General features: G+C 45.7%; 1 protein-coding gene across 3 annotated transcripts; it reads left to right on the top strand.

Annotated features, from left to right (window-relative positions):
* Window positions 1-63: 63 nt before the first annotated feature.
* On the top strand, window positions 64-25,675 carry LOC144108898 (caspase-8-like). Of its 3 annotated transcripts, none has more exons than XM_077642132.1 (7): window positions 64-215; window positions 6,786-7,006; window positions 12,375-12,506; window positions 14,911-15,072; window positions 16,145-16,279; window positions 17,946-18,018; window positions 19,009-19,391. In XM_077642132.1, exons 1-7 carry the CDS (start codon window positions 175-177, stop codon window positions 19,244-19,246), a joined length of 1,002 nt encoding a protein of 333 aa, XP_077498258.1. In that variant the 5' UTR covers window positions 64-174; the 3' UTR covers window positions 19,247-19,391. The 3 variants fall into 3 exon arrangements, with proteins under 3 accessions (XP_077498258.1, XP_077498257.1, XP_077498256.1); XM_077642130.1 differs by lacking the exon at window positions 64-215 and adding an exon at window positions 1,448-1,978 and having other exon boundaries at window positions 19,009-25,675; XM_077642131.1 differs by lacking the exons at window positions 64-215; window positions 16,145-16,279 and adding an exon at window positions 1,446-1,978.
* Window positions 25,676-25,795: the final 120 nt, after the last annotated feature.

Raw genomic sequence — 25,795 nt, 5'->3', positions numbered from 1 at the left:
GCGTCCCATATCTCCGCCGTTTCCGCCTTCCATGTTTCTACCCCTATAGTTTCGGGTTAGTTGGTCGCGGCTGAGTTGCATGTGCTGTCACGGTGGGCTGCTCAATTCTAGCGCATACTGTGTATATATATATCTGGTTCGCAATGCAATGTGATTGTGCCTGCACACAGAATTATGATCGCAACATCTGTAGCGCAACTGTTTCTACATTCATGGTACGTACCGTGAGTGAGTGCGTGCGTGCTGCACTGAATTTTGTTTCTGGAAATGTGGTCAAGACGCAGCGATTATATCCTTGAGCTGGTTTTATCACGTACGAGTTGAGCGTGTATGCGTCTAGGCCAAAATCTAGAAATGTGGTCTGTCACGTGTATGCATCTGGGCCAAAATCTAAAAATGTGGTCTGTCACGTACGTACGTGTATGCGTCTGGGCCAAAATCTAGAAATGTGGTCTGCCATACACCCGCCGCGGTGTCTCAGTAGTTAGTTAGGGCGCTCGGCTACTGATCCGGATCGAGTTTACAGGTTCGAACCCGGCCGCGGCGGCCGCGTTTCGATATAGGCGAAAGTGCTGTGCGATGTCAATGCACGTTAAAGATCCCCAGGTTGTTGTTGCCTCCTTGACATGTGGTCGAAATTATTCCGAAGACCTCCACTACGGCACGTCTTCTTCCCTTCTCCTTTCACTCCCTCCTTAGGAATCCCTTCGCATCCGCGTCGCGGTTCAGGTGCCCACCGAGATGTGAGACCTGCGCCACTTCCTTTCGCAAACAACCAATTTTGCCTGTCACAGGTCTTCCATTATTGTGCTCTATTATACCTCCATGCTGTGTCGCGTCCCCTGCGCGCAAGAAGGTAAACTCCCTCCCTGCACGGGATGGTTACGTCGAAACGACAGCCACTGCCCCTGCACAGCGTACATACAATGCAGCTCATGTGTGTGGAATGTATGTATACACAAAAGTAAATCGAGCGATAACGCTGCGGTCCTGCGGGCTTTATCCGTGCGACTTCCAGGAAAAGTGCGACCTATCCTTAGCGCTGTGGGGTGTTATCAAGGCGTTATCCGCGTGATCCGTGTGACGTCGGCACGACCGGCTTTAGCCCTGCCCTTTTCGAGTCGCCGCTTTTACCACCACATGTTCCTTCATTGAGAGAAATGCGATCTTTGCCGCTGTCATTTCTTCGAGTTCTTCCCCGAAACTTGCGTCATCTTTCCGACACGTGCAAGTGATCGAGCGCTTGTTCCGCGCGCGGTCGTCTTGAACACTGCTCCGCGCCACCGTTACTAATTGCGTGCTGCACGTGCTAGCTTCGGTTTGCGTCAAACGTGATATACGGTTTAGCATTTTGACACCCGCCGCGCTTTTGCGGCGAACGCACGCTGGGGTTCGGATACGCGAGCTTCGAATCGCAAATTCTCTGTTTGTGTTTGCGGTGCCCCTCTGTGTTTGGGCTGCGGCGTCCGCACCGTTGCTGTTGCGTGCGATTGCCGCCGAGTGTTGCAACGTCTGGCGAAGGCCGTTGCCGCTGCAGCTCGGGCGGCTCGGCTGGCTCGGCTGTGTCAGTGGCGATGGCGTCAAGTTGGTACAGTCCCGACGCTCAGCTCATTCCCAGGGATGCTGCGACGACACACCGCTTGCGAGCGCTCACCAGTCGATACGTCCCTGTCGTCAACGAGTTGGTCGACGTCGATCAGGTGCGCTTTGCGTTTCTCCTCTTCGGCACGATGAACTCTCGGCACGGGGCAGCAAGGCACCCGTGTTCACGGCCGCTGGTGGATTACCTGACTGGAGTCACGTCGGATTTTCGTGTCGTGAGGAGCTGTGTGGACGAGTGTGGTGAATCTGCGGACGAAATCGTTTTGGAGATACTGTATGTTATGCACAAGTTTGAGCCGATGCGGAGGATTTTCGGCGTTTGCAAGCATCGAGCGGGGACGCTCTTCCAGTCGCCCCGGCGGATCGGCAAGTTTTGGTGAGCATGCTTTTTAATATCCCGTCGCAGAACGCTGCACGCAGGCCTCGGCATTGAGCAGTTCGGACGGTGCCGACCCGATGAGCGCATCACATATCTGTTGAAATTAGACTTCACGCATTCCGCCAGCACTCGCCTTTTCGATATATTTGGTAACATATGCCGACGCACCCCAACTTGTTTTCGGTTCCTAACAAGGGACCGAGTGAAATAGTAGAGTGACATTTCTGCGGGATGCATTTGAAATGAAGGATAAAAATTAAGAACAGAAGAAAGGCAGTTTTTAGTTTCGTTTTTTTTTTTCACAAACGATTTTCTTGCTGAAAGTTTTGCATTTGCAAGCGTTTCACGCATTTGTGCTGCATCTCTCACAAGCTGAAGCACATTTCGTAAGAAGCTGGTTCCAAGAAGTCCTTTCACTTTTGTTGCTCATCGAGAACTGTGCACTTTATATTTATTTCTAATTCTATTTATTTGTCACGCGTAATGTCACTTTGTACATCCCAAGATCAGAGATGCTTCAGAACTGCGTTGCACAACAGTTCGAAGAAGCAGCTGTTTAAAAAAAAAAGATCTCAATTCAGTCGTATTTGCAATGGAACATTCATTGTGTGTGCCTTTGGAAATACCTCTGGATGGTTCAATCTTTGAAATTTTAAACTGCATTGCACAGGCTGAAGCACATTTCTTAAGAAACTGGTTCCAAGAAGTTCTTGCACCTTTTGATACTCCTGTCTTTTTATGTTATTGATACTCTCATCATGTGCAAAGGCAGGTGGAGATGTATTGCGTAAATTCAAGACTGCTTTGCAGAGTTTGAGGAAAGAAAAAAAACTAAAAAAATACAAAAAGTGGATCGATGCTTTTTTTCTTTTTAGAAAAAATTTTTGTGCACAAAAAAATTTCACTTACTTATGGGATAACTATCATGAGCGGAGTGAAAACTACATGGCATACACAACATTTATGACACAACAAGTATTTTGGCAGCGCATTTTCAAAGTACACAAGTCCTACATAGTTAACAAGATCATTGATAGAATTGTTTCAGTCATCTAGTTGCCAAACTAGAAAAGAAAGCTAAAACGATCAGTTCTATACTTTATAGTTTGACATGCTCAGTGTGTTTTATTCGTGTGTAGGTGCAGCATTTTTTTTTTTGCATATAATTGGATCATATCTATAATGTATGGAGTTGTACCTAAAATCTTTTGAAGAGGTTTAATAAGCTTTCAGTATTGGATGGGCTTTACCACAATATTGTGTTTAATTGACATTGACCACACCTAGCCTTCAAAGAGAGAAAAAGAAAGTATTTAACATTTATGCATTGTTACAGTTTCAGTTAACCCAGATGAAGCTTTTCAATTCAGTAAACAGGGCTGCCTAGAACTCAGAGGGCATCAGTACAAACAGTAAACAAGGCATGGAGGGCGATGAGAAAGATGTATGAACCATGTACTGTCACGATCACAATATTGCGGGACGTGGGAGAGCGTGGCAAAACTGCGTTCTGCGCCTTCTAACGGCGCCCGTCCGCTCCAGTTACCCTCGCAGGCTTCTCTGTACCCTTACTCCTACCTTGCGCTCAGCAGACGCAGATTGAAACCGGCGCCAGGTGACGCTTTGATATCTAGCGATAGCATGTGCCCCAGCCGCTGTGATGAGTGAAGCAGATTGCGCGCCGTGTTTCGCGGCTTTTTTCACGCTGCAAATAAATCTCGTGTTTCCTTTCCATACATGTTTTGTGTTACAACATTTATCCTAGGTGGCCTGGCATTCGAACGTTCATCGTGACGAGCTGCAGTTGCTCATGTGAACATTCTAATCTTTGTTCTCCGTTCGTTCTGCTTGCATATGGTGAAACCTGAGGAGAATGCTTGTGAAGAGCACAGGAATAAAAACAAAGCATAATTGGACGCCCCTTCACCCAGATGTGTTTCGCCGCGAAACACGGCGCGCAATCTGCTTCACTCATCACAGCGGCTGGGGCACATGCTATCGCTAGATATCAAAGCGTCACCTGGCGCCGGTTTCGATCTGCGTCTGCTGAGCGCAAGGTAGGAGTAAGGGTACAGAGAAGCCTGCGAGGGTAACTGGAGCGGACGGGCGCCGTTAGAAGGCGCAGAACGCAGTTTTGCCACGCTCTTCCACGTCCCGCAATATTGTGATCGTGACAGTACAGATAACAAATAGACGGGCTCATTTTGGAGATGCTCTCCCCCAGAACGTTTCATTTATCTTCTGAATAATGGGTTCCTTTGAAGGTACTTTCTCATCCATTGGGTGTCAAGTGAACTTGTATTTCCCTCCAGAGAGGTTGAAGCGAGATTTAGCGTGATTTTATGAAATCGTGCCATAATTGGACCAGCCCCCCCAAGTGACAACACTACTACAGCTGTTTTACTGCAAAAGCAGCACTACTGTGCCCCACCTGGGAATCTGATGTCTGTTGAAGTGAAGCTCTCAGCCCAAGCAAGGAGCCTCCACCCTTACGAAGCACCATCCATCTCCCCATCATTCCCCAGCTAGGGGGCTGCTCACCTACCCATTGCCACCTACCCTCGATTCACTGCCCCGCCTAGCTCCTGCCCCTCCATAAGTGCCACCTACCCAGCCATCTCACTCTACCCTCTAGAAGCACCACACGCCACCAACTCACCTGCCTGCACCTTCCACCCACCAGAGTTGTATATAAGTCGAGAAGGCCCTCCAGCAAATGGGGTTGGCCAGTTCTCGCGACGTTGGGGTCAATACCCTAGCTTGTAATCGCAGGTGAGCGGCAAGCGACTTCATGAATGGGATTAACTGCGACGTCATGACAGTCGGTCGATGCCGTTGGCGGGACGGCTTCCTTTAAGGGGTATTTATCGCTGTCTTCCTGACCCTGCATTACTGTAGAAGCCTATGCAGCACAGGAACAAGAAAGTGATGGCGAAATCAAATTCAAAGATGTAGTGGGATAGCCATCTGCCCTCCAGAAACTCCACCCTACAGCCATTTCCTCGCCCCCTAACTATTATGGAGCCGTCCACCCATCCACTGTCACTTTCAACCTACCGCTGCCCCCCAGAAAAATTCTGTGGCGTGTGTGAAGCCTTAGCTTAGATTAAAGAATTCATTAGAGAAAAACCATCAAAGTAATCATTGAAGGTAAAGTCAAATCCAACCGCTTTTACAGATTTATCTCGTCAAATGTGTGATCATCCCGTAATTAGTTTCTGTGCTTCGTGCCTCGCTATTTATCTACCATTTTAATGAAACTACTAAAAACTGTAAATTATTTTTGAAGCTCGGAGTGTTTTTATTTCTGAAAGATATTTTACGAGGGTGCGTTAAATGAATTTGCTTGTCCCAAAACTGTCACCAGCCACAGGGGCTGCAGGGGCTTCATGTTTATGCTGTTTTCTCCTTAAAATGCCATGCTTTTGGTTATATGTATATATTCAACAACCATGAATGATGATCCATAAACCAAGACTCAGTATACTTTAAAACTCATGGCCCTTTTAAATTCTTTGTGAGGCAGCTAGCAGCCATGATAGGGATTTGTGCAGCTGAAATGATTCTGCAAGCCTTTTGTCCACGAACAAAAGTAGCTAAAAATGGGGCCAGACTTTCGTGAAGCTTTTTCATGTTTGTAGTTGCGTGAACCAAGTAATAAAAAAACCTCTGAGGATTTATTATATAAGATACACAGAAAAATAAAGTGCAGGAAAAATGTTTTGTGCCTGTGTACATCATTATTTTGCCCATTTAGAGTTTAGCCGAAGAAGTAGAATGATAAATTTGGTTGCTTGAGAAATCCCATGAAATGGAAGTTAGTGTGCCTCAAAGCACTGCAGGGGACTGACTGGTTTGTGAGAGATGTGAAAAACACGGTCTTTCTGTGCACCTCAGTTAATGCCTTCAGTGCGCAGACATCGCTACAGTGTGGAGTGAAAATGAAAGTGTAATCTGCTACATGTCAGATTTAGCATGAGCAGGCCCATTCTGAATGCTGCAACATGCACATATGCGTCATCTGCTTGGTTTTTTACATGTGTGGAAAGTTTTTCTCAGGTGTAAGAATTAATTGCATGCTTTGGTTAGCTTTAAATAGGTCTTGATTGTTTTTTGGGCCTTTCTCCCGCAAATGGGAATTTCCCATCTTTTGTAGGAAATTTCTCATTTTGTCCAAGTTTTTCAAATAGTAGCTGACAGTGGTAAAGGTGATCATAAGGTTTACAGCTCTTTGTCGTTCTCTTCAGCCCTAACATACTAAAATTGATGGATTCCTGCAGAGTGTTGAGGACTGACTCTTAAAAAATGTTATGAAAACAATGCATTAGGTACTTTTCACATTGATATCATTTAATTTTAACCTTCAAAGCTTTTTTCTAATGACCTTTGGTCTAATTCAGGACTTTTGTCTGGGCTGGCAGGTGCATTGCTAATTGACGGAAAGCACAGCACGAAAAGAAGTGGGTTTAATTTTAACTAAGCTAGCCATGATTATGAGGGTGTTGAAGTTGTAGATGTGATGTATGCATAAATGAAATACAGCAAGCAATGAAACAGTCTATTCTCTGTCGTACATCTGCTCTGCGTGCATTGTGTACATGCGCTAACCTAACCTAGCCTTGCCTAACCTGGCTTTGCCTAAGCTAACCTGACCTCTTTCCATGTTATCTGCACCTGTATGGGTTTGTGAAGAGAAACCGCACCGTAACACTAAAGGTGGCAGGTGGCAGGAGACCCTGTCTCACCGTGGACTGCGTTTGAATGATGCAGGACTGCACTTTCGTGCCTTTTCTGTTTCTCGAAGGCGTGAGCTGGCCAACTTCTGCGAGGCCTGCCTGGATGAAGAAGCTGTGGAGATCTTGAGGCACTTCCTTCCCGAGACGTCCATGTCCACCGTGGCAACCCACGCGGAAGCAGTGGTTGTGCTACTGTATGAAAACGGCATCATTACCCTGGATAACTACTCTGCACTTTACGAGCACATAAGGGAGAAATACAACAACGAAGAGCTCTTGGAGCATCTTTGTAGGTCTTGCACTATGTGTCATTTGCTCTATAATGTTTAGTTTTGCACATGGTAATGAAAACCTTCCAATTGTACTGAGCAGTGTTGGATGTTGTGCGGTAACTTTTGTTAATATGTGCAAACTTTTCAGTGTCAGTTAATTACAGGGTGTCTACCAACCGGGAAAACCATGAAAACCGGGAATTCTCAGGTAATTTGGATAATCTGGAAAACCCCAGGGAAAACTCGGGGGATTTGTGCTTATATCAGGGAAAATTAGCTGCAGTTCTACATAAAATGAACTAAGGTCGCGATAATGGTGCCTCGTATACACATTGCGGACTGGCATTGCACGGACTGTCCAGTGCGGCTTTACGCGTCCTCTCCTCAGAGGTCGCTGGCCTCCAATGTTGTGCTGTCAAGTGGAGCATCCCAGCAAGGCGGCAAAAAGCTTTGCGGCGCCAGCGGCGCTTCCAGTTTCGAAGCGTACTACGTCGAAAGCGGACACTTTCCTGTGCTTCCCCGACGCTGTGGCCGACGGCAGAGCGCGCGCTTCCTACGGTTCGCACTTGCGCTGCTTGACGGCCAGCGGCCTCCCCTTGTTTTTCTGTGTTTCCGAGTGGACAGCTCCAACAAGGCAGCGTAAAATGTTGTGAGAACTTGCGATGGTCCCAAATAACTCGTCCTCCCTGCGCATCTCCTTGATGGAAGCGTCCATTTCTGCCGGAGGGGGTGCACGCATGCGATGCAGGCGGTGCAGCTTTGGGAGAAAGGGAAATAGTTTCGCGCCTTTTCGTGAGCTGCCGACGCTAGCAAAGCAACGAATTCTGTCCGTACTTAGCTGCGCCATTTTGAACCGACTTAGTTTTATTGACTGCTGTGGTGCCGCAGGCAAGGTGTGTGCGACGTGTCAAGCATGACGGCCTTCAAGTGCACTTTCGTCCAGGACTGGACGAATGCGAAACATTGCGAGGTTGCAGCCTGGATTAGGCCCGTCGAAAGTAACCCGAACGCAGCGTACTGTGCGCTATGCAGAAAGCAGTTTTCGCTCAGCAACATGGGAAAGAGAGCAGTGACAAGTCACACTGAAAGTAAAAAGCACTGACTGGCCATTACCGGAGCCGGGACACCCTCTGTACCCTCATTTTTGACACCGCCGACCACCGTTGTGACTAATGCCTTTGCAGTGCTGTCAGTTTCTGTGCATCCTTCAAATGCTTCAACTAATTCGACGGACGTCCAACCCGATCGTACAGCAAAGGATGTCTTTCAGCGTGACTTGAAGGTCATAAATGCTGAATTGGTGTGGTGCCTCAATGCTGTTATGACGCACACATCACTCTGTGCTGCCGCGGCATTGGCTTCTCTGTTCCCTTTGATGTCCCCATCATCAGCTACAGCCAAAAAAATGCAGCTTGGCAAAGACAAGGTAGGATATACTATTGTCTATGGCCTCGCACCTTTCTTCAATTAGAACCTCATGTCGGAAGTAAGCCAAGCCTCCCACCTCGTCGTGGCGTTTCACCAATCGTTAAACAAAGTTTCACAAAAAGCGCAAATGGACGTGTTGGTTCGCTTTTGGTCGGATGCAGAGCAGAGCGGGAAAACGCGCTACTTGATGTCATGATTTCTGGGGCGCACGCAGGCGGAAGAATTGGTGTCCGCTTTTAAAACTTCCATAGGTGGACTCTCCCGATCAAAAATTCTTCAGATCTCAATGGATGGGCCAAATGTAAATATAAAATTTATCCTTGAGACCAAACAAGAACTTGGTGAATCCAGTGACGGCCGTCGTATTCTCGAAGTTGGTACCTATGGCCTTCATGTTGTGAACAGTGCTTTCAAAACCGGACACGCGGCAACATGTTGGCAACTCGTGGAATTTCTTCGTGCTTTGTACAACTTATTCAAATGTGTACCTGCCCAACGCGCTGAATACGCACGCATAACCGGGAGCAACATTTACCCTATGAAGTTTTTTGCGCTGTGCGTTGGCTTGAAAATGTTCGTGTAATTTCAAGACCTATAGAGAGTCTGCCGTACCTAAAAGTGTACGCCGAGTCGTGTCGAAACTGGAACAACCGACCGACCAGCTCCAGTTAGTGCGTGGTCGAAACAGCCATTCGTGATCCTCTGCTGTCTGCAAAGCTAACCTTGATGCTTGGCATCACGGAGGAATTGCAGCCGTTCCTGGCTCAGTTCCAGACCGATTCGCCTGTGCTTCCATTTCCTGGCGCAGCATTGGAGAACCTTCTACGATCACTAATGAGTAGAATAGTAAAGAAAGAAGTAATAATGGCGGCGGACAGTCCGTTGAAGTTGATCAAGGTGGACATGGACGTTACTGCGAACATAGTTGCGCCGCCCAAGGTTGACCTTGGTTTTGCTACGAAGAATGCGCTCCGGAAGGCCCCGAAACTTTCAGATTCGGCTATGCTAGGGCTCAAAAGGGACTACCCCACTTTCGTGAAGAACTGCGCCAAAAGATCGCGAAGAGGTCTCCGTTGCGGTTCAAGGTGGCGAGGGGATCGTCATCTCTGGATCCCGCGTGCGCGCTGATTCCCGATCTCGGGGAACGGCGTCTAAACGATGCACTTGAAGTTTTAACAAAGCACCAATGGATGACAGGAACAGAAGCTGACTGGGCGATGCGGTCCTACAAGCATGTATGCTCCCTAGCTGTACATCTTGCTGGGCTGGTTGGTGTAACATAGTTGGAGTCAGCGCACATCCTGTCTGGTCTTTCTGTGTGGTTTGTGTAAAAATTAGCGCTGTTTTTACTTTTGTTACACAATGTTCCCTAGCCTCAACGCAAGTGGCATTGAAAAATTTCAATAGGAGCACGCATCGTCTGGATGCCCTTTGGTCAGGCATCTGTGGTTCGAACAAAGAACCCCAAAAAAAATATTTGACAGAAGTCTGCCTGGTTGGGAAATTAATTTAGTAGAAAGATCACTGACGCCAACCAGGTTAATTTTGAAAAACACGACGTTTCGGGACCAGCTCGGTCCCTTCTTCACGGTGTGACTACAGGCGAGGCGCAGCTTGGCTTTTTAAGCCCTCGTGATGAATACCTCTGGGTCTATGGCCGCAAACCATGGATGTAAGACGAAGGAAGTGTCCCCAGGGAGTGATTAACATTCCTTCGTGTCTGTTGTATGTGCCACGACTGCAGCAGAAGCCTCTTGCACTGGTTAGCTTCGGTCTCCAGTACAATAGTTCCGTCAAAGTCAATTCGGTGGTCACATTCCTCGCAATGTTCGGCCACCGCGCTGCGCTGATGGTTCATGTGTCGGACTTCCGCTTTGTGATGCCTTATTCTTTCGGCGAAGTTCTTCGTTTCTGCTACTGAACAAAGAACTATTCACAGTTGTGAAGGTGATTTTGTCTCTTTCGCACGGAAATGCGTCTGTAAAGCTGGGATTTTCTATTAACAAGGAATGCCTTGTTGAAAATCGGAAAGAGCAATCTTTGGTCGCCCAGTGCATCGTGTATGATGTCGTAATGTCGTCGGGAGTAGCTGCCAACGTTCAGCTGACCAAGAGGATGCCCCAAATGGTCCGTGGGGCGAACGCACGTTGGGAAGAGGAGGTGGAGAGTACGAGAGCAGAAAGGGCCAATGCACTGAGGAAGGAACGGGAAAGGAAGCGTGCCGCTGCTTCTGTGAAAGAGCTTGAGCTGAAAAAACAGAACAGAGTGTTGGCTGACGCCGAGATGCAAGTGTCCCTCATCCAAACGAAAATAAACTCTCTAAAGCAGTGAAACAACACTGAAGCATTGTGCATGAACTTGAAGTTGACTTTCCAATGTTACTTTGAGGTTTGTTGCTCTTTCACTTCTATAAACTAAGGTTTCTATAATCTGCTATTCGTCTTAGTAGACTTGCTGAGATAGAATCGCACTTTGACGCTAAAGTTCAGGTCCCACACCATTGCGGTTACTATCAGTAGATAGAAATATCTCGCATTTGAAAATATTTGTTTCTGCATGCGTCTTCCTTTAGTTCGTATTTGAAACGTATTTGAAAATGTTCAATTCGATTCGCAGTTTGTTTTAACATTTTTTCAAAGATATTTGATTGTTATGCAGTTTGCTAATCTCTCCCCTTTTTTTTAAATGAAATAAACACTACTCCTTACTGTTCAAATAGGATTAAATTGTTGTTTTTATTTTTTAACATGCTTACTGGAGAGCGATACCATCAGGCGGCTTTGTGTCAGCTTGTTTTCACATAAAACGAAGTACTGTGTCACTCAGGGAATTTCACAAATGCACTCAGGGAAAACCTGGAAAACTCTGGGGAATTTGGAAACATCAACTTGGTAGGCACCAATTAATTATTAAGAGAGGGGCGGGTTTTGACAGATGAAATGTCAGAATGTTAAAATACAGTGCTAAGCTTGATTTGGTTTTATGAGGTACGTCTAACATCCCAAGGTGACTCGGGCTATAAGGGACACCGTAATGGAGGGCTTCGGATAACTTTGACCCCCTGGGATTAAAATGCTCAGCACTTGGCCTCTAGCATTCTACCTCCACTGAAATGCGACCACCGCGGCCGGGATCGACACCCGCATCTTCCGAGTCTGCAGCCGAGCACCATAACCACTGGGCTACCGCGGCGGTTGCTAAGCTTGATGCATGCACTGACATAGCCTCAGAATAATTAGCAGATACAAACCATTACGTTTTGTGGCATATGATGGCTGACGCTACACGGGAGAGCGGTTTTAGTTATTCAATGTTTGAAGAACAAATTAATGTTTGGAAAGCTGCGATTACATCGTTGTGCAGTGATGACCAGTGAGTATGCTCTTGTAGAAGGTAAGCTGTTGTAGTTAGAATGAGTTGAACTGATTTGTTCAGTAAACTGTGACCTGTTGTTCTTACTGAAAACTGCATGTGTGTTAAGCCTTGATTTAGTCCTGTGAGGTTCAAATGAGACATTAGATATGTCTTTATTTATGTTATCTTTATTTAAAAATATTTTCTCTGAGCCGCCGCGGTGGCTGAGTGGTTATGGCGCTCGGCTGCTGGCCCGAAAGACGCAGGTTCGATCCCGGCCGCGGCGGTCGAATTTCGATGGAGGCGAAATTCTAGAGGCCCATGTACTGTGCGATGTCAGTGCACAGTAAGAACCCCAGGTGGTCGAAATTTCCGGAGCCCTTCACTACGGCGTCTCTCATAGCCTGAGCCGCTTTGGGACGTTAAACCCCCATAAACCATAAACCATAAATATTTTCTCTGATGTGATGTGCGTTGTTTCTGGTACTAGATTGTGTAACTAGCTGTAGGAGCTGGCTAGTTACTCACTGTTCCATAGCTACTACATGTGTTTAAAAAGGCATACTTGCACAGAAAAATTAAGTTGCTTTTATTTGCTTGCAGGTGAAACAATTCCACAGTACCCAATGACGAACAGCCCACATGGGTATGCCGTCATACTTAACCACAGCACATTCAAGGACTCTAAAAATGTGATAGAGTTGGAGGATCGGCATGGCACAGAAAAGGATGTTGGTACGGGTCCACTTTGGTTTCATATCAGCTTTGACCATGTGGCTGACCATTTGCTAAGACAACACAGTACTATTAAAGAGCCGGTGTGCACTCTGAATGGTTGATGATATAGCGTGGACCTTTGATGGTAGCAGCTACTGGTGACAAAGGGAATAGTGTTTCCTTGGTGATGTAGACTCTGTCCTCTGCTGAAAATTATTTCTCAAGTGTAAAATGCTTATTAGCTTCTTAGTGTGGCCTCTGAGACGAGAAGCTGCTAGGAAGTCATTGAAGCTCAAAGAAATCCTGATTTTATGTTCTTTGTGCTCATTACATTTCAGTCTCGGTGAGTAAAACTTGAAAGAGCTGGATACGGAAAATTGGTTTGGATTATTACGAGTTGAAATCAAGAGAAGCCTTTTTATTGCACTTGATCTAGACAAGACCACTGCAGGAGTGTAAATAAACTGGAATTTTTAATTAAGCGAGTTTGAAATCGGCGATAGTCCACTGTATGTGGGTCCCTTTAAGCTGTAGCTGTTTGACGTGTCCACTCTTGAACATGCTTGAGGTAATGCACATCAAACTTGACGAAGGTCTAGTTCTGCTGTGTGGCCAATTTTGAACAGCCTTTGCTTTCATCCCACCCTGTCCATTGTGATCGAGGTTCTCCGTCATTGTTGGAAACTACTGTCAGCATCCTGTAGCTTAATTAAGAGGCAGTTAGGTGCATAACACGAGCATGGAAACTGACCTTTTATGACATATTCTGACACTATGGTGTGGTAATGTCCCTTTTTTGTGCTGCAGATTATTTTACTAATACTAGTCTGTAGTCTCGAAATCATCCAGCTTTGACAGCGCAGTGTTCCTGCACACATTTTAGACGGCAAAGTTGTATTCGTGTTTTGAGTTGGAAATAGCTGTCATTTTTTTTTTTGTCATAAAGTTCAACGGTTTAATCACAAATTGTTTTTACAGAATGGCAAGTGCGTTTTTAAAGCACAGTGTAATGCTCCCAGCATACCTAACAATGCCGGGTGGGTGGTAGGTCATCACATCAGTGAGCATTGAGTTGGAGGTCATAGCAGAGCTTTTCTTCACTTCCACTGAACAGTTCATTGCAAGTCATGTTCAATGAGTAAAGAGAGTGCCCATGTGATTAGCTTGGTGACAAGATGCACTTGCATAACCCCCTCTTACTAACATGCTTACATTATGAATGAGGAAGTGTTTACTAAAGTAACCATATTGGACCACAAAATTAAGTAGTTTTTATGGAGACAGAACAAAGGATGAGGTTGTCCCTCATTATTGGGTTGGTTGTGGTTTGTCTGCCCTTTTTCTGAAATATTTGAGGGTTTGCAAAGAAGGCATATCAGGCTGACCTGTTGCTGTTAGATTACTGAGGGATTAATAATGAGCGTAGAACAGCGATAGGCAGAAGAAGTGTCGGACAAAGGCGAGCATTACAGTCAGTTTTCTGTTGCTCACAATGCTAGTCTTTGAAGGCAAGGACATGGACACACATTGGCAACATCCCAAAAAGGAATTTAAGATGCTTGGTGAACCTAGTGATGAGTGGTCATGACGTGAAGGTATTGCGTGTGTTGATCTGTTCAGTACTCCAAAATTGCTTTTTTTCCATGTGCTTGAGTGTTCCATGACGCTTCCTTCGGCATCAGAATAAGTTGGTTTCTTTGTGCTTGGTACTAGTTGCGTCATCTCTGCATGATGGCTGTGAATTAGCAAAATGTATGGGACCAGGAGTGAGTGGGTAGAAACTGAGGGAAACGGAAAGTTACAACATTGAGTTTATGCTGTCTACTCTGCATTCTGATTCTTCTCGGTTTTCAAGCATGGACATGCTATAATTGTTCCCACTGAAGAAAGTCTGTTGTTTTGCATACGTTTTTTTCATGATAGCCTTGTGTTTGCAGAAATGGCAAAGCTTTTTAACACATGTGCAAAACTGGTTTGAATTCGGTGACTGCGTAAGTGTTATGAAACTGGTCTTTTACTCCACGGGGGCACAGGATTTGAACCCACTGTGCTTTTTCTGAAGATAGTTTTGAACTAGTGCTGATAAGCCTCTGTTGCAGATCCATCTGGGCGGTGGGAGCTGAAATTTGGGAGCATGGAATATTAGACTCTCTCTGTGGGCTACTGCCAAGTGGTCTGTTCAGTTTTCAATAATTGAGTTTCCTGTGATTTATTTTTCAAGAATCCATTCTAAAAAAATTATGAACTTGTTTTTGAAGGGCATGCAAATGGGAGCCGCTCTTTCTCAAAGGCATCCCTTAATTATCTGCATTTGCAAGGCCCTGAAAAGTGACAACCAAAAATAAATTAGTTTGGCTTGCTAGTCATAACGCAGTGTGAATTTCATGCTCAAACCTCTCTCTTTTTTTTTTGTTCTTATTAGGTGCTCTGAAACAGTTGTGGGAAGAGCTTGACTTTGAAGTTAGAGTCTATAATGACTACACAGCAGATGAAATTGAAGATTTGCTGAAGGAAGTAGCCACAGTTTGGGACCACAGAAGGAGTGATGCTTTCATCTTTGTCGTCTTGTCACATGGTTATAGAGGTAATTAGATTGCTTGATTCCTTGCTCCTTTGCTCGGTGCCTGCACGTTGAGATCTGAAGATGAAAGCTATATTTTGACTGCAGGCTCATTTATTTTGCGAACCAAACTGCTTCTGAAAATCTGGAGGTGAATGAAGTGAGCATCTGCTTTTTGAGCCTGGTGATGACTTGATTGCATTAATATTATTTCTGGTCAAGCAGGCCTTTTTTTATATGTCGCCATTCAATCTGATAGTTTGTCTTTTTCAGTTGAGAGCAAACACCGTAGCAGGTGTGCACAAGTTTCTGTACATTACTTTCTGTCACTGAGCTATTCTTTCTTCACTGATATTTGTATAAAATGGAACATAGTGGATGCTGATGCAACTGAACCTGTCAACAAACTAGACTAACTTTTTTAACCTTTATCCTGGTTTAATTCTCAGAGTTAATTCTTCACTTCTTCACTTTATTCACCTTAAAGACCCCCTTCAGGGGGTATTACATAAGGGGTATTACATAAGGGTACACAGCAAGCAGTTTGATATAGCATTATTCATTGTTTGAGTATTGCATTACCCAAGGCATGGTTGTAGGGGTAGTAGTTGCAGTATCCGTGGGTCACGAGTGATGAATAATTCAGTTGGTCTTGGAGGATTGCTGGAAACTGCTAGAAATCAAGTTTAATTGCTAAGGTACTGTATGTTCTAAAGATGTACAAGACGAGGTTGGTGCTGTTAGTGCACATGACTATTCTGCTGTTAACTAGATTTGTGAGATGCATCGTTTGTGTTATGACTTAACACGCTGGCATGAAGTAGTAGATACGTTTTGAAGCATCGTCACGTTCACTCTAAATTGGTAGCTTCAATGCTAATTTTACAGTAAAAAAATAAATAAATCAACATTGTTTGCTTAAAAATGCGATCCCAGATCAAGATCCTGGTCGTCTCAAACAGTGTAATGCAGCTTTTCAAATCTTTTAAATAGTTTCTGAATAATAGAGCAGTCGCTAAGCCTGTGTCATGCATTTCTTGAGATGCATCGCGGCTGAAGCTCTGTAGCATTGGCTGTCCTCTGCTTATGTTCTCAGGTGGGTTTTACGCCAGCGACTGCAGGAAGGTGGATCTTGAAACTGTTGAGAGTTTCCTTTGTGAGAAATGTAACGGCCTCAAGGACAAGCCTAAGGTGCTCTGTGTTCAAGCTTGCCAGATTGGTGATGCATCTGGTAAGCCCCCGGATACGTGGCTTTCTCTGGGTGGCCAAGCCACGTAGATTGTTTTGTTGGAATGAATCACGATTATGTGGGCAGTGCGCAGAGAAAGACGTTTTGTACTAAAACTGGTGCAAACGAAGCGAAAAGAATCTCGTCTCGGTTGTGTCAGTAAACGCTGATGCTGGTACAAAGTGGTGAATAAACATGCTGTAGCCTGCCATTGAAAGTGCATGTAGCTGTTTACTTTTGGAAGGAAAACTCGGGTCGTGTCTAAAACCACATGCAGAGCAGAGTGAGTCTTACTAGTTGTGTCTGATCATGGCCTCATAAAATGAATAATATTTGGCTTGGTTACATTCTTATACTTGGCTGTGGCTGGCTTTCATAGTGAACACAAGGGGGCAAAAGATTTTAACGCTTTGTGCGCAGTTCGCAGACATTGAGTGCTTGGTCGTCATCATCAGTTTTACCCTCAGGGGTTCTAGAGGTTTCCCAGCTGCAAAGTAATGTTGAGATGCATGTAGGATATGTAAACTGGCTACAAACTGAAGAGAAACCAGTAGCAAGATTCATTGCAGCCATGTATCTGGTGCAAGGGAGAGCCTTATTTTTGAAAGTGATGAGTACTCGTGGTTTGATTCCATCTTCTAGTGCTTGCAGACCCTCAGTTTTCTGTATAAAATGGAAGAGTCAAACAAGAGTAAGTGCTTTTGTTACATTGAAGGTGTGGAACTATTGGATTACCGCTGTCCCTAACGGGCTCCAGGCTTCTTACTCGAACACGAGAATTGTGAGAAAAGTGTACATTGTTGCGGTTTTCACTGCACTTAACAAGCTTCCAAAACAGTGCAAGAAAGTGAACTTACTAAAGCCAGCAGATTGAAGGATACGTCAAGAAGTGTACTTGCAAAAATCTTGTGCGCAGCATTTCTTTTTTATGTGACTGATGCTGTGTATGGGACTAACGGGCAGGTTTGCGGAATAAACCTGTTTAGAAGTTTGGCCGAGTTGGTGGCAGATCATTCTTAAAACAGCACGAAAAAGACACAGACATAGAGAAGAGACGTACACACTGAAGAAGCAAAAAACAGCGCAGCGATGACGGACAAGCGCAATGACAAGCGCTGACAGCGCTTGTCCTTCTTCTTGTGTCTTGAGCTGCTAGCATTACTGCCAAAGCTCCCTCTATAAAGTACTGCCTCAAGAACAAAAAAAAAGTTTGCTCATTTCCTGATGTGCGTGGCTGATGCTGAAGTGTGAAAGGATTTTTGAAATTTTTTTTGTTGCCATTTGATGATTTGACTTTCTGATAATTCAGATGTTTCTTCCAGCCCTTTGAGGTCCCAATTAAAGTGCTCTTACTCCGTTTCCTAGGAAATAAGCATGTTATTGACAACTTTTTTTCAACCACACTTCCAGTTGGCCACTGCTGGTTGAGTAAACATATCAGTGCCTTTCTTTGAATATTTTATGCTGTGTGCTAATGCTTTTAGCTGCGTTTGCATAGAGAAATAGTTCTGAAATACTGTTTTTGTGCACAGTTTTTATGTTTTGTGTAAATCATATTTAGTCTTGTGCACTTCTGGTAATTAAAACAAAGATTTCTGGTACTTTGAAGTTTGAATTAATGAGAATTCGGAGTAGTGTTATACCTTTGTGAATTCAACCTTTGTTTCAGATGAGCCAGCTAGAGGTGTAGGCGAAAGGCGGAGCCGGGCTCATGTGCTCAAATTCATGTCGACTGTTTCCAAGTAAGATGGCTTGTGTTGTCATGTGCCTGCTGTTGCCAGTCTGCAAGCACACAGGCGGTGGATTTGCTCAGTTGGGATTACTCTAGTATGCAACACGTGCAGGAGGGAGCCTTCACTCCCCATGACATGTGGAAAGTTTGATGTTCAGCGTTTGTGGCAAGGTGTGCGAGCTCATTTGTGGCCTATAGCGCCACCACATGGACTGGCGCTTTGGAAAACGAAGAGGTGCCAGGCACGCGCCGGTTAGAATGTTGAAGGCTGAGTGGCAGAGCGGACGTGTTGCTCGCTGGCCACCGCCGCTTATAGGGACTCAAGCCATCGGCAATAAATGTGGGGCCGCATCTAGCGCCCACAGGCCTTTATGTCTTCCAAGGGGGCGCACGATTCCTTCTAATCACCTTTGCAGCTTTTCTTTTTTTTTTCTGCCCAGACGACTGCACCCAATTTTTTTTCATAGTGAAAATCAATTCTATGATCTTTTCGGGTACGTTGATATTTGTTCGACAGCAAAAAGAAAAAAAAGGCATTTATGGCCGAGAAAAATTGCAGTTAAAAATTTTCCTGCCATTCGGTCAAGACTCTGGACGTTTTCACCATCCTAGCCAAAAAACTGTAGACACACCAGTTTTATTTGCAAAATGGGCTTGTGATATTTCCTGTGTTTCATTTTCCGTCTTTTTATAGCCTATATAAAAAGCTTAGTTTTCATTGAACCTATCTATACAGGCCAACTCGAGTCAGTATTCAGTTTTCTACGGTCCGTAGGGGTGACAAGAGAAGTGCCGATGCAGGTACCTGAACAGCCATGCAGGAAGACTCATTGAAGGCACTGTGACATAAGTGAGTTTTGTGATCTTTGCACTTAGGTGCACTGTGATATTAGACTAACTTGACCTGTTTGAGGGGGGAGGGGGGATATCTGGCTTGAAACATGGCTTGGCTTGAAAACCGTGTGGCTGTTCCTGAACGTGAATGTCGCCCTCCCTGCAGCTCGCTGTCGTATCGGGATCCCCACTATGGCAGCGTATTTGTGCAAGCGTTTGTGGACGCGGTTCGGCGGCACTGGCGCAACCATGACCTCCTGCAGATCGGCACCTTCATCAACAGCGGTGTCGCCGACAAGCCCATTCCCGTAGTGTCCAGCGATGGCAGGAACATCAACTGGTCCAGCCAGACTTCGGAAGTGAGCAACACACTCACGCGGGCCCTGTATCTGGGCAGAAGGTGAGGGTTGCCAATGTGTTTCGGTACTCCCAGCACTGCGATTCCTGTTCTTGGCTTTTTACTCTACCTGCTCATATTGTTCTTATTGAGACCTTCTTGTGAGAGCTGTGACCTTTCCAAGACTACACTTAGTTCCCTTTGAGGGCCAACTGCAACGAAAATTTTGTTTTGGTAAGGATGAGTTATAATATGAATCTTAATAATGCCTCATAAAACTAACTGTGACAATGCTCTACACTTCTTAAGAGAATTGGCGCTGTTGTTGCAAGCGTTTAAAAAAACTATGTAGCAGACGATGTGTGCACCTGGCGGTATAATGTGCAGTTAGGCAATTTAGTGGACATGATGTAGGTATCAACTACTGAGAATTTTTCTCACGCTGGACCCGTTGCGAATGAACAGGTTATGGATGGCATGGATTAAAAGGATGGTGGCTGAAATGCGGCTTGCCAGTTCTGCCGTGGTACTGTGGAAAAGTGTTCTGAAATATGAGGCGTGATTACCTTGCCGGATCACTGCGTTGACATTGACAACATAAATTTGTATACTGCACACAAACGCTAGTGCTGCATGTGTTTCCCAAGTACGCCAAGCAGCAGTACAGCAAGTACGGCAAGCAGAATGCGGCAATCTCTTTTCTTACACGCGTTGTTTGGGTAGGTTCCTTGGTCAAAATGAATTGAAAGTCCGCATCACCTGTGTTGATTGCAGCTGAAGAAAATGGTTTTCACAAAAAATGTACAAGCACCACTATGCCGCCTGCGTGACGGAACAAAGGCAGACCCCTGAAACAAAAGGTGGTCTCTGCTTACGTGCGTTTGTTTCTTTGCATTTGGCCTTTAATTGAAACGCTTCAAGTTGCTGGTATGTTTGTTTGAATTATTGCAGGTTTAAACTGCAACAAGTTAAGTTTAAAGGGACAGTGAGGAGAACTCTTATCAAATTTTTTTTGTTAACAAAATCTGATAGTTCAGCATTTCATGGCTTTGTTGCCGCTTGTCCGGGAGCGAAAGATGCATTTATTTCAAATAAATTTGGATTCGAAGTTGAAAAAGTTTTTCCCGCCGCTCCGATTCAAACTCGGGAACTCTTATGACGTCACGGCGAACTCTTATGACGTCATAGGACGGAGTGACGTGAAACGTGACATAAACGCAGACTCTGTGATTTCTGGCGGCTAGCGGTGCGATCTAGCAGCAGCCGAAATGAAAGTTACCGCCGCCGCACGTTGAAGGCATCTATCGAGGGTTGCTACCATCGCTTCGTTTACGCTTGCACCGGCGTCTTGCAAGCGTTACGATGGATCCCGTTCCCGAACCCGACGACGAAGTTGTCGCAAAAATTCCGGCCTGCATTTCAGCAACCTCAGCCCCACGGAGCGTGCGATGCTTTTGAGGGAGCACGGTTAGGTTAGGCGCCGGCGTGTCGTTACCCCCTTCCGCCGTGAGCAGCCGTTGCAAATTAAATATCATAACCCCAGTGCAGGGAGCCGCGAGGGGCCAGGAAAAGGTCGGCGCGTCGCACCCCTCGGAGGCTGGCCGGGGCTTTGAGGCCAACGGATTGTGATTCCTTGAATGGCGCGGTTGCACGGTGCAGCAGGCGGCTTCGAGGTCTCCCACGGTTGCAAGGTCCAGGTTATTTATGTATTTTTTTGCCACAGAAAACGGGTGCTCAAGGGCGCTCGCGGTTAATCTTGGCGGCTTAAAAGTAAAGCCGACGCACGACGCTTCAACAGCTTCCACGCGTTTCTGGAGGTATGGCGTTCACTGGATCGGGCTCTCTTGCCCACTTGCATGTACCTTCAGATGTGTATTGTGAATGGATTAAATTAGCTGAGAGCTCGAAAAGAACAGCTCCGCCCAACTGCCGAAGCTATTGAATGACGTTACAACACGCACCTCGCCGCGGAGCCGTATCAGTCTGGCCAGGCCGGCAGCGGCTGGCGCACCTGGCGCGAAATAGAGACATACTCCAAGTCTCCGCCAGTGCGGTCAGAGTGTGCCGAAGCCGCTGAACACGTTGGCGGTCAAGCGCACTTGGAGTATAGAGGGTCTCGCTTTGGCCGACTTGACGTCGCCGTACAGCATGCGCGCGCGCGTTACGCCGGAGTATAAACGCGCCTTAGCAGAGCCTGCGCTTAACCGCTAACCAACGTATTCGGTGGCGGCATCTATGGGAGCCACTGAAATCCCCCGCCCACTCACTGAGTAAAAATAAAAAAAAACTTGTGCCGAGGCTCGGAATCGAACCAAGGCCTCTGGCGTTTCAGGAGGAGACGCTACCACTCCGTCACGACGGCTCAAGGTTTAGCCTTGAATAAAGGCGCATCTAGTGAATGCACTCTTCCGATGCAGAAGTCTCCGCGTTTTGGCTACGTATATCCTGGCCTAACACAGCTAGGCTATCAGCAATTTTTCTTAACTGCCTTGTACTTTGTCTCCCGTCCCTAATAAACGCTTTCCATTAAGTAGTTTGAAGTTGACTGGCACAGCCGGGAATGTTTCGCCGGGCGAGCGTGCGAAGACACAAGTGCTGCCTTGTACGATCACCGACCATCGTGCCATCATAGTTTTTCATCGACCGTGGCGATCATCGGGCCAGCGTTAACAGGCTCCTTCAAAGGTTAACTAGCACTTGAAGCGGCACTTGGGAGTTCCTCTGCTGTTCAGCGCTGGTAAATCGAGGTGCGTCAAAAACAAAACCACGGGGAACGCAAAGCTCATATATGCAAAGCGCCATAACAAATCTAAACTCTCCTGGCCGCGTGTGGCGCCGCCAAGCATTGGTTTGCTTTGATTCCAACATTCAGGTTGTCTTTTGTCTGTCTTCCTTGTGTGATAAAAGTGCACTATCAGTTTTAAAACAAAACACAAAACTTACTTCAATACTGAACCGCGCAACCTTCTTTTGTCAGCCTCAGAGATTCGTGGATTCCATGTAGGAAGGAAAATTCCACCAAGGTGGTGTCTCTTGTCCTATGACGTCATCACACTTGTACTTGCGAGATTGGCCTGTATCGGCGATACCTGTATTTTGGTTCTTGCTATTTTCTACCTTACAAGAGCTTTGTTTTCAGTAAGAGTGGCGTTTTTGTGATCAGGAGCTGGTATTCTATCGATACAAGCCAACTTCAATTTCTCCTCAGTGTCCCTTTAATGGTTCGGTACATGGGTACGCCGCACAAAAAGGCCATTTCTAGCCTTTGTTTGCTTGGACCTTGCTACTATTGTGAGTGATCATCACTTCTAGGGTGTTTGAAGGGATGTCACATTTTGGTGACACAAGAACTTGTTTTTACACCTGACTGGGCTTTGTGTGTTCTTTTTTGTGGAGAGTGTTTTATGTCTTGGTAGGAAGATATGCTGTGCAAAAGTTTGTGAAGAACCGACATGACAGTACTGCATTTGGTGACGTTGTACCAAACATGTGCCAACATCAGTAGGAAACGGCTGCTGTCGTTACAAAGTTTGAGTAGCCAATTTTGTCTCATGCTTTCAAAGCCACACTTTTTTTTCTATGCTTGCATGCCAAGGCCTGCAATGCTGTGATTGCGTAGTGCTCGCGAATGTCTGTATTTGTGGTTGCGATGTCTCTGCTCTCTGGTGTGCCTTTTCACAAGATAGTGAAAAATTTTTATGGTATGGTATGTGGGATTCGAGCTAACTGAAAGTGCAATCGCTGGATGTGAATGTGCATGATGAGGTGGTTGTTACTTAGCATTGCAGCCACATGTCAGTGTGCCTGTCTGCAGGTCACCAGGATATGTACACTTATCATATTTTAAGCTTGTGTATACATTCTTCTGCAGATTGCTGGGACTTGTACATAGACCATATTTTAGATGTATATTCTTGCTTCAAGTTTAAGTGATGGGACTGTGAGCTTTCTTTGTAAATGACTGTGCCTGCTGTTGTTTTGTTGCTTTATGCTGAGTGGATAGATGCCTTGTGCACATATTTCACCTTGAACGCCACTCAGCTTGCGTGACTGCGCACAAATGCCACAAAACTTTGGGGAAGCTAATATGGTTGGAGAAATGCTGTTTTCCCATGCCTTATCTCCCGTCGCTCGTGGTTTTTGCCAGAGGTTTATGGATCTTGTTTGCCAGGGTGTGGCGGCAGCCAGTCCCTTATAGACAGACTGCAAGGCATGTCCTTATACAAACATTATGTCTGAAGTGATTTTGTGCGTATTGTGTGATGTACTGCTTTGTCTGTTGAGGTAGGACAGAGGTAAGACTGTTTATTTATTGGTACTCGATTGATGCACGCTTGACCAGCTCCGTATACATTGAAAAGAAAGAACTGTGTAGGCTTAGCAGGCGTGGTGCAAGCAAGCAGTCACACTCGCAAAACTGAGCTTCTTGGCCCTTTGCCGCTGTTATGCGGTGTATAACGCGCCGGTTTCCATTCCATGGCAGTTTCTTTGCCAGGTGTGCAGTTTGACTAGATGTGGAAATATGCTGTGAATGTGTACCTAAGGGGGCTCATTTCGAATTGCAGGTCAGACAGGACTGTGTATTACACGTTGTTAATTGGCTGTGAATGGGTGAACGTAGCATGTAGATTCATGGATTATGCACATTCGACTGAAAGACCGAGGAGCACCTTTGGCTCGTGGTCCTGGTTGCCTATTGCCTCTGAGGCTTTTCCTTTGAGAATTTTGCAAGTGTGCTGGAAGCTATGAAGTCTAGTGAGCATATGTGATAGTCATGGTACTCGGTTTGCGTCTTCTCGTGCATAGCTGTGTCATGCTTATGTGCCAGGCGTTGTGTGCCCATTGAGGTGCGTGCTCTAACCTAGTGTGGATCCATGATAACCGCCATGCGCAGAGTCAAGTCTGTTGCAGGGCAAAGGCCTTTACCTTTTGCTGTGCCAACTGCACTACGTCTTTACCAAAGAACTTTTTAACTTCGTCATTTCACGTCCAATTTTCTGCTGCACCTGGCCTTCGCTTAGATGTTACCCTGATTGGTTACTAGGTACCTACTTCAAGCATCACATGCTTTGTCCAAGCATATTTGTTGCTTTTAGTTCCAACTAGAATGATGCGGGGTACCTTCCACTAAACTGCCTACAGGTGGCGAAACCCCGACTAATCAATCCTGTTCGACAGCAACAAGCTTTCTAAAACTGTGAGCCATTGCACCCAAGCTGAGGCCAGCTGGATCATACTTGTCAGTTTTGAAACACTTGGTTGCGGCTCAGATTCCATATCCGCCTGTGTTCCTTTCCTCCTCTCCTCCTCTTTTTTCTTTTTCATGTATGCTTGCGGTTAGTGTCGGCGTTTGGCCCTTTAATTTGATGCCAGGTGTTTTTGACGTTGGCTTCGGTGAAGTTGAAAGGGTTAGGTGATCTCTTAGCAACAACTTAAGTGCTACTGCAAGGTCTGTGATAAATATGTGAGGGCTCTCAGATTGCCAAAGAACAGATTGTGCCTAGCGCGAGAAGTCCAATCACTACACGCTTGAGTTGTTGGCGCAGAGATTTTTGGTACACAAAGGTCTAGTGTGAACTGATTTGCTTGGTTCGTTAATGCTCGTGGTGGTAATGATGTGATAAGTTTTGTGGTGTTATAGCAAGGGCTGTGCGATTTGGGCCTGCGAACTACATAATCAGAATCCCTGTCTTTGGTATGCAAACTTTTGTGCCATGTGTGGCTAAAAACATGACAGGAAAATATGAAACTGCCGCAGGATCTGTTAGTGTGCTTATTTTTGTGTGGTTATTGGAAGTAGTTAATGCTCCGGTAATGTTTGAGGAACGTAAACTCATAGATAATGGTGGGCATCATTGTTTTTTAACCTTTTAAGTCCCTTGCTGTGCTTGGTATGATCTGCCTTCTGTACAGCTTAACTGCTGGCAAAAGAAAGCTTGGGTCTTTGCTTTTTATAATGGGCAGCATTGTCTTCAGCAGGCAAGTTTAATGTAGTTCTTTCCTTCAAAGTTAGTGCAAGCTTGAATTCGTATAAGTAATCCTTGCATTCGCCATGGCAAGAAGTGTGTTACTTTAGTGCCTGCATTCACTATGCAAGCCTTCTGTTGAAGGATGTAGCTCACACTCGTTTGCTGTTGTGTGATATGTGAGAGGTAATTTTAATAATTGTGTCAGGTCCAGGTTGCTGGTAGAAGTGCATGACGGTTACCCAAGAAGTAGGTGATACGGGCTACCAAGATTGGCCTTATGATTGGCTGGAAGTAGTGATGAAGTCAGAACGGTGGGTCTAAAAATCAACTTGCAAAAAACCAAGTAATGTTCAACAGTCTAGCAAGGGAACAGCAGTTCGCAACTGGTAGCAAGGTGCTGGAAGTGGTAAAGGAATATGTCTACTTAGGGCGCGTAGTGACAGCTCATCCGGATCATGAGAGAGAAATATGTATTTACACGATTGTAAGTCAACTCGAATGCAAGTCGACCCCCCACCCCACATCACATTTATGAAAAAAAAAACAAAAAAAACTTGGAGGCCGTTTACACTTGGCCTTTAATAATAGAACGCGATAGCACTATCCTGCGGCCTCCGCTTATCGCCAGCCGCTATCGGCTGCGGGAG

The sequence above is a fragment of the Amblyomma americanum genome, chromosome 10 (genome assembly GCF_052857255.1).
Source record: "Amblyomma americanum isolate KBUSLIRL-KWMA chromosome 10, ASM5285725v1, whole genome shotgun sequence".
NCBI lineage: Eukaryota > Metazoa > Arthropoda > Arachnida > Ixodida > Ixodidae > Amblyomma > Amblyomma americanum.
Note: the sequence above shows the minus strand (reverse complement) of the source record. Positions and strands in the feature narration are given on the sequence as shown.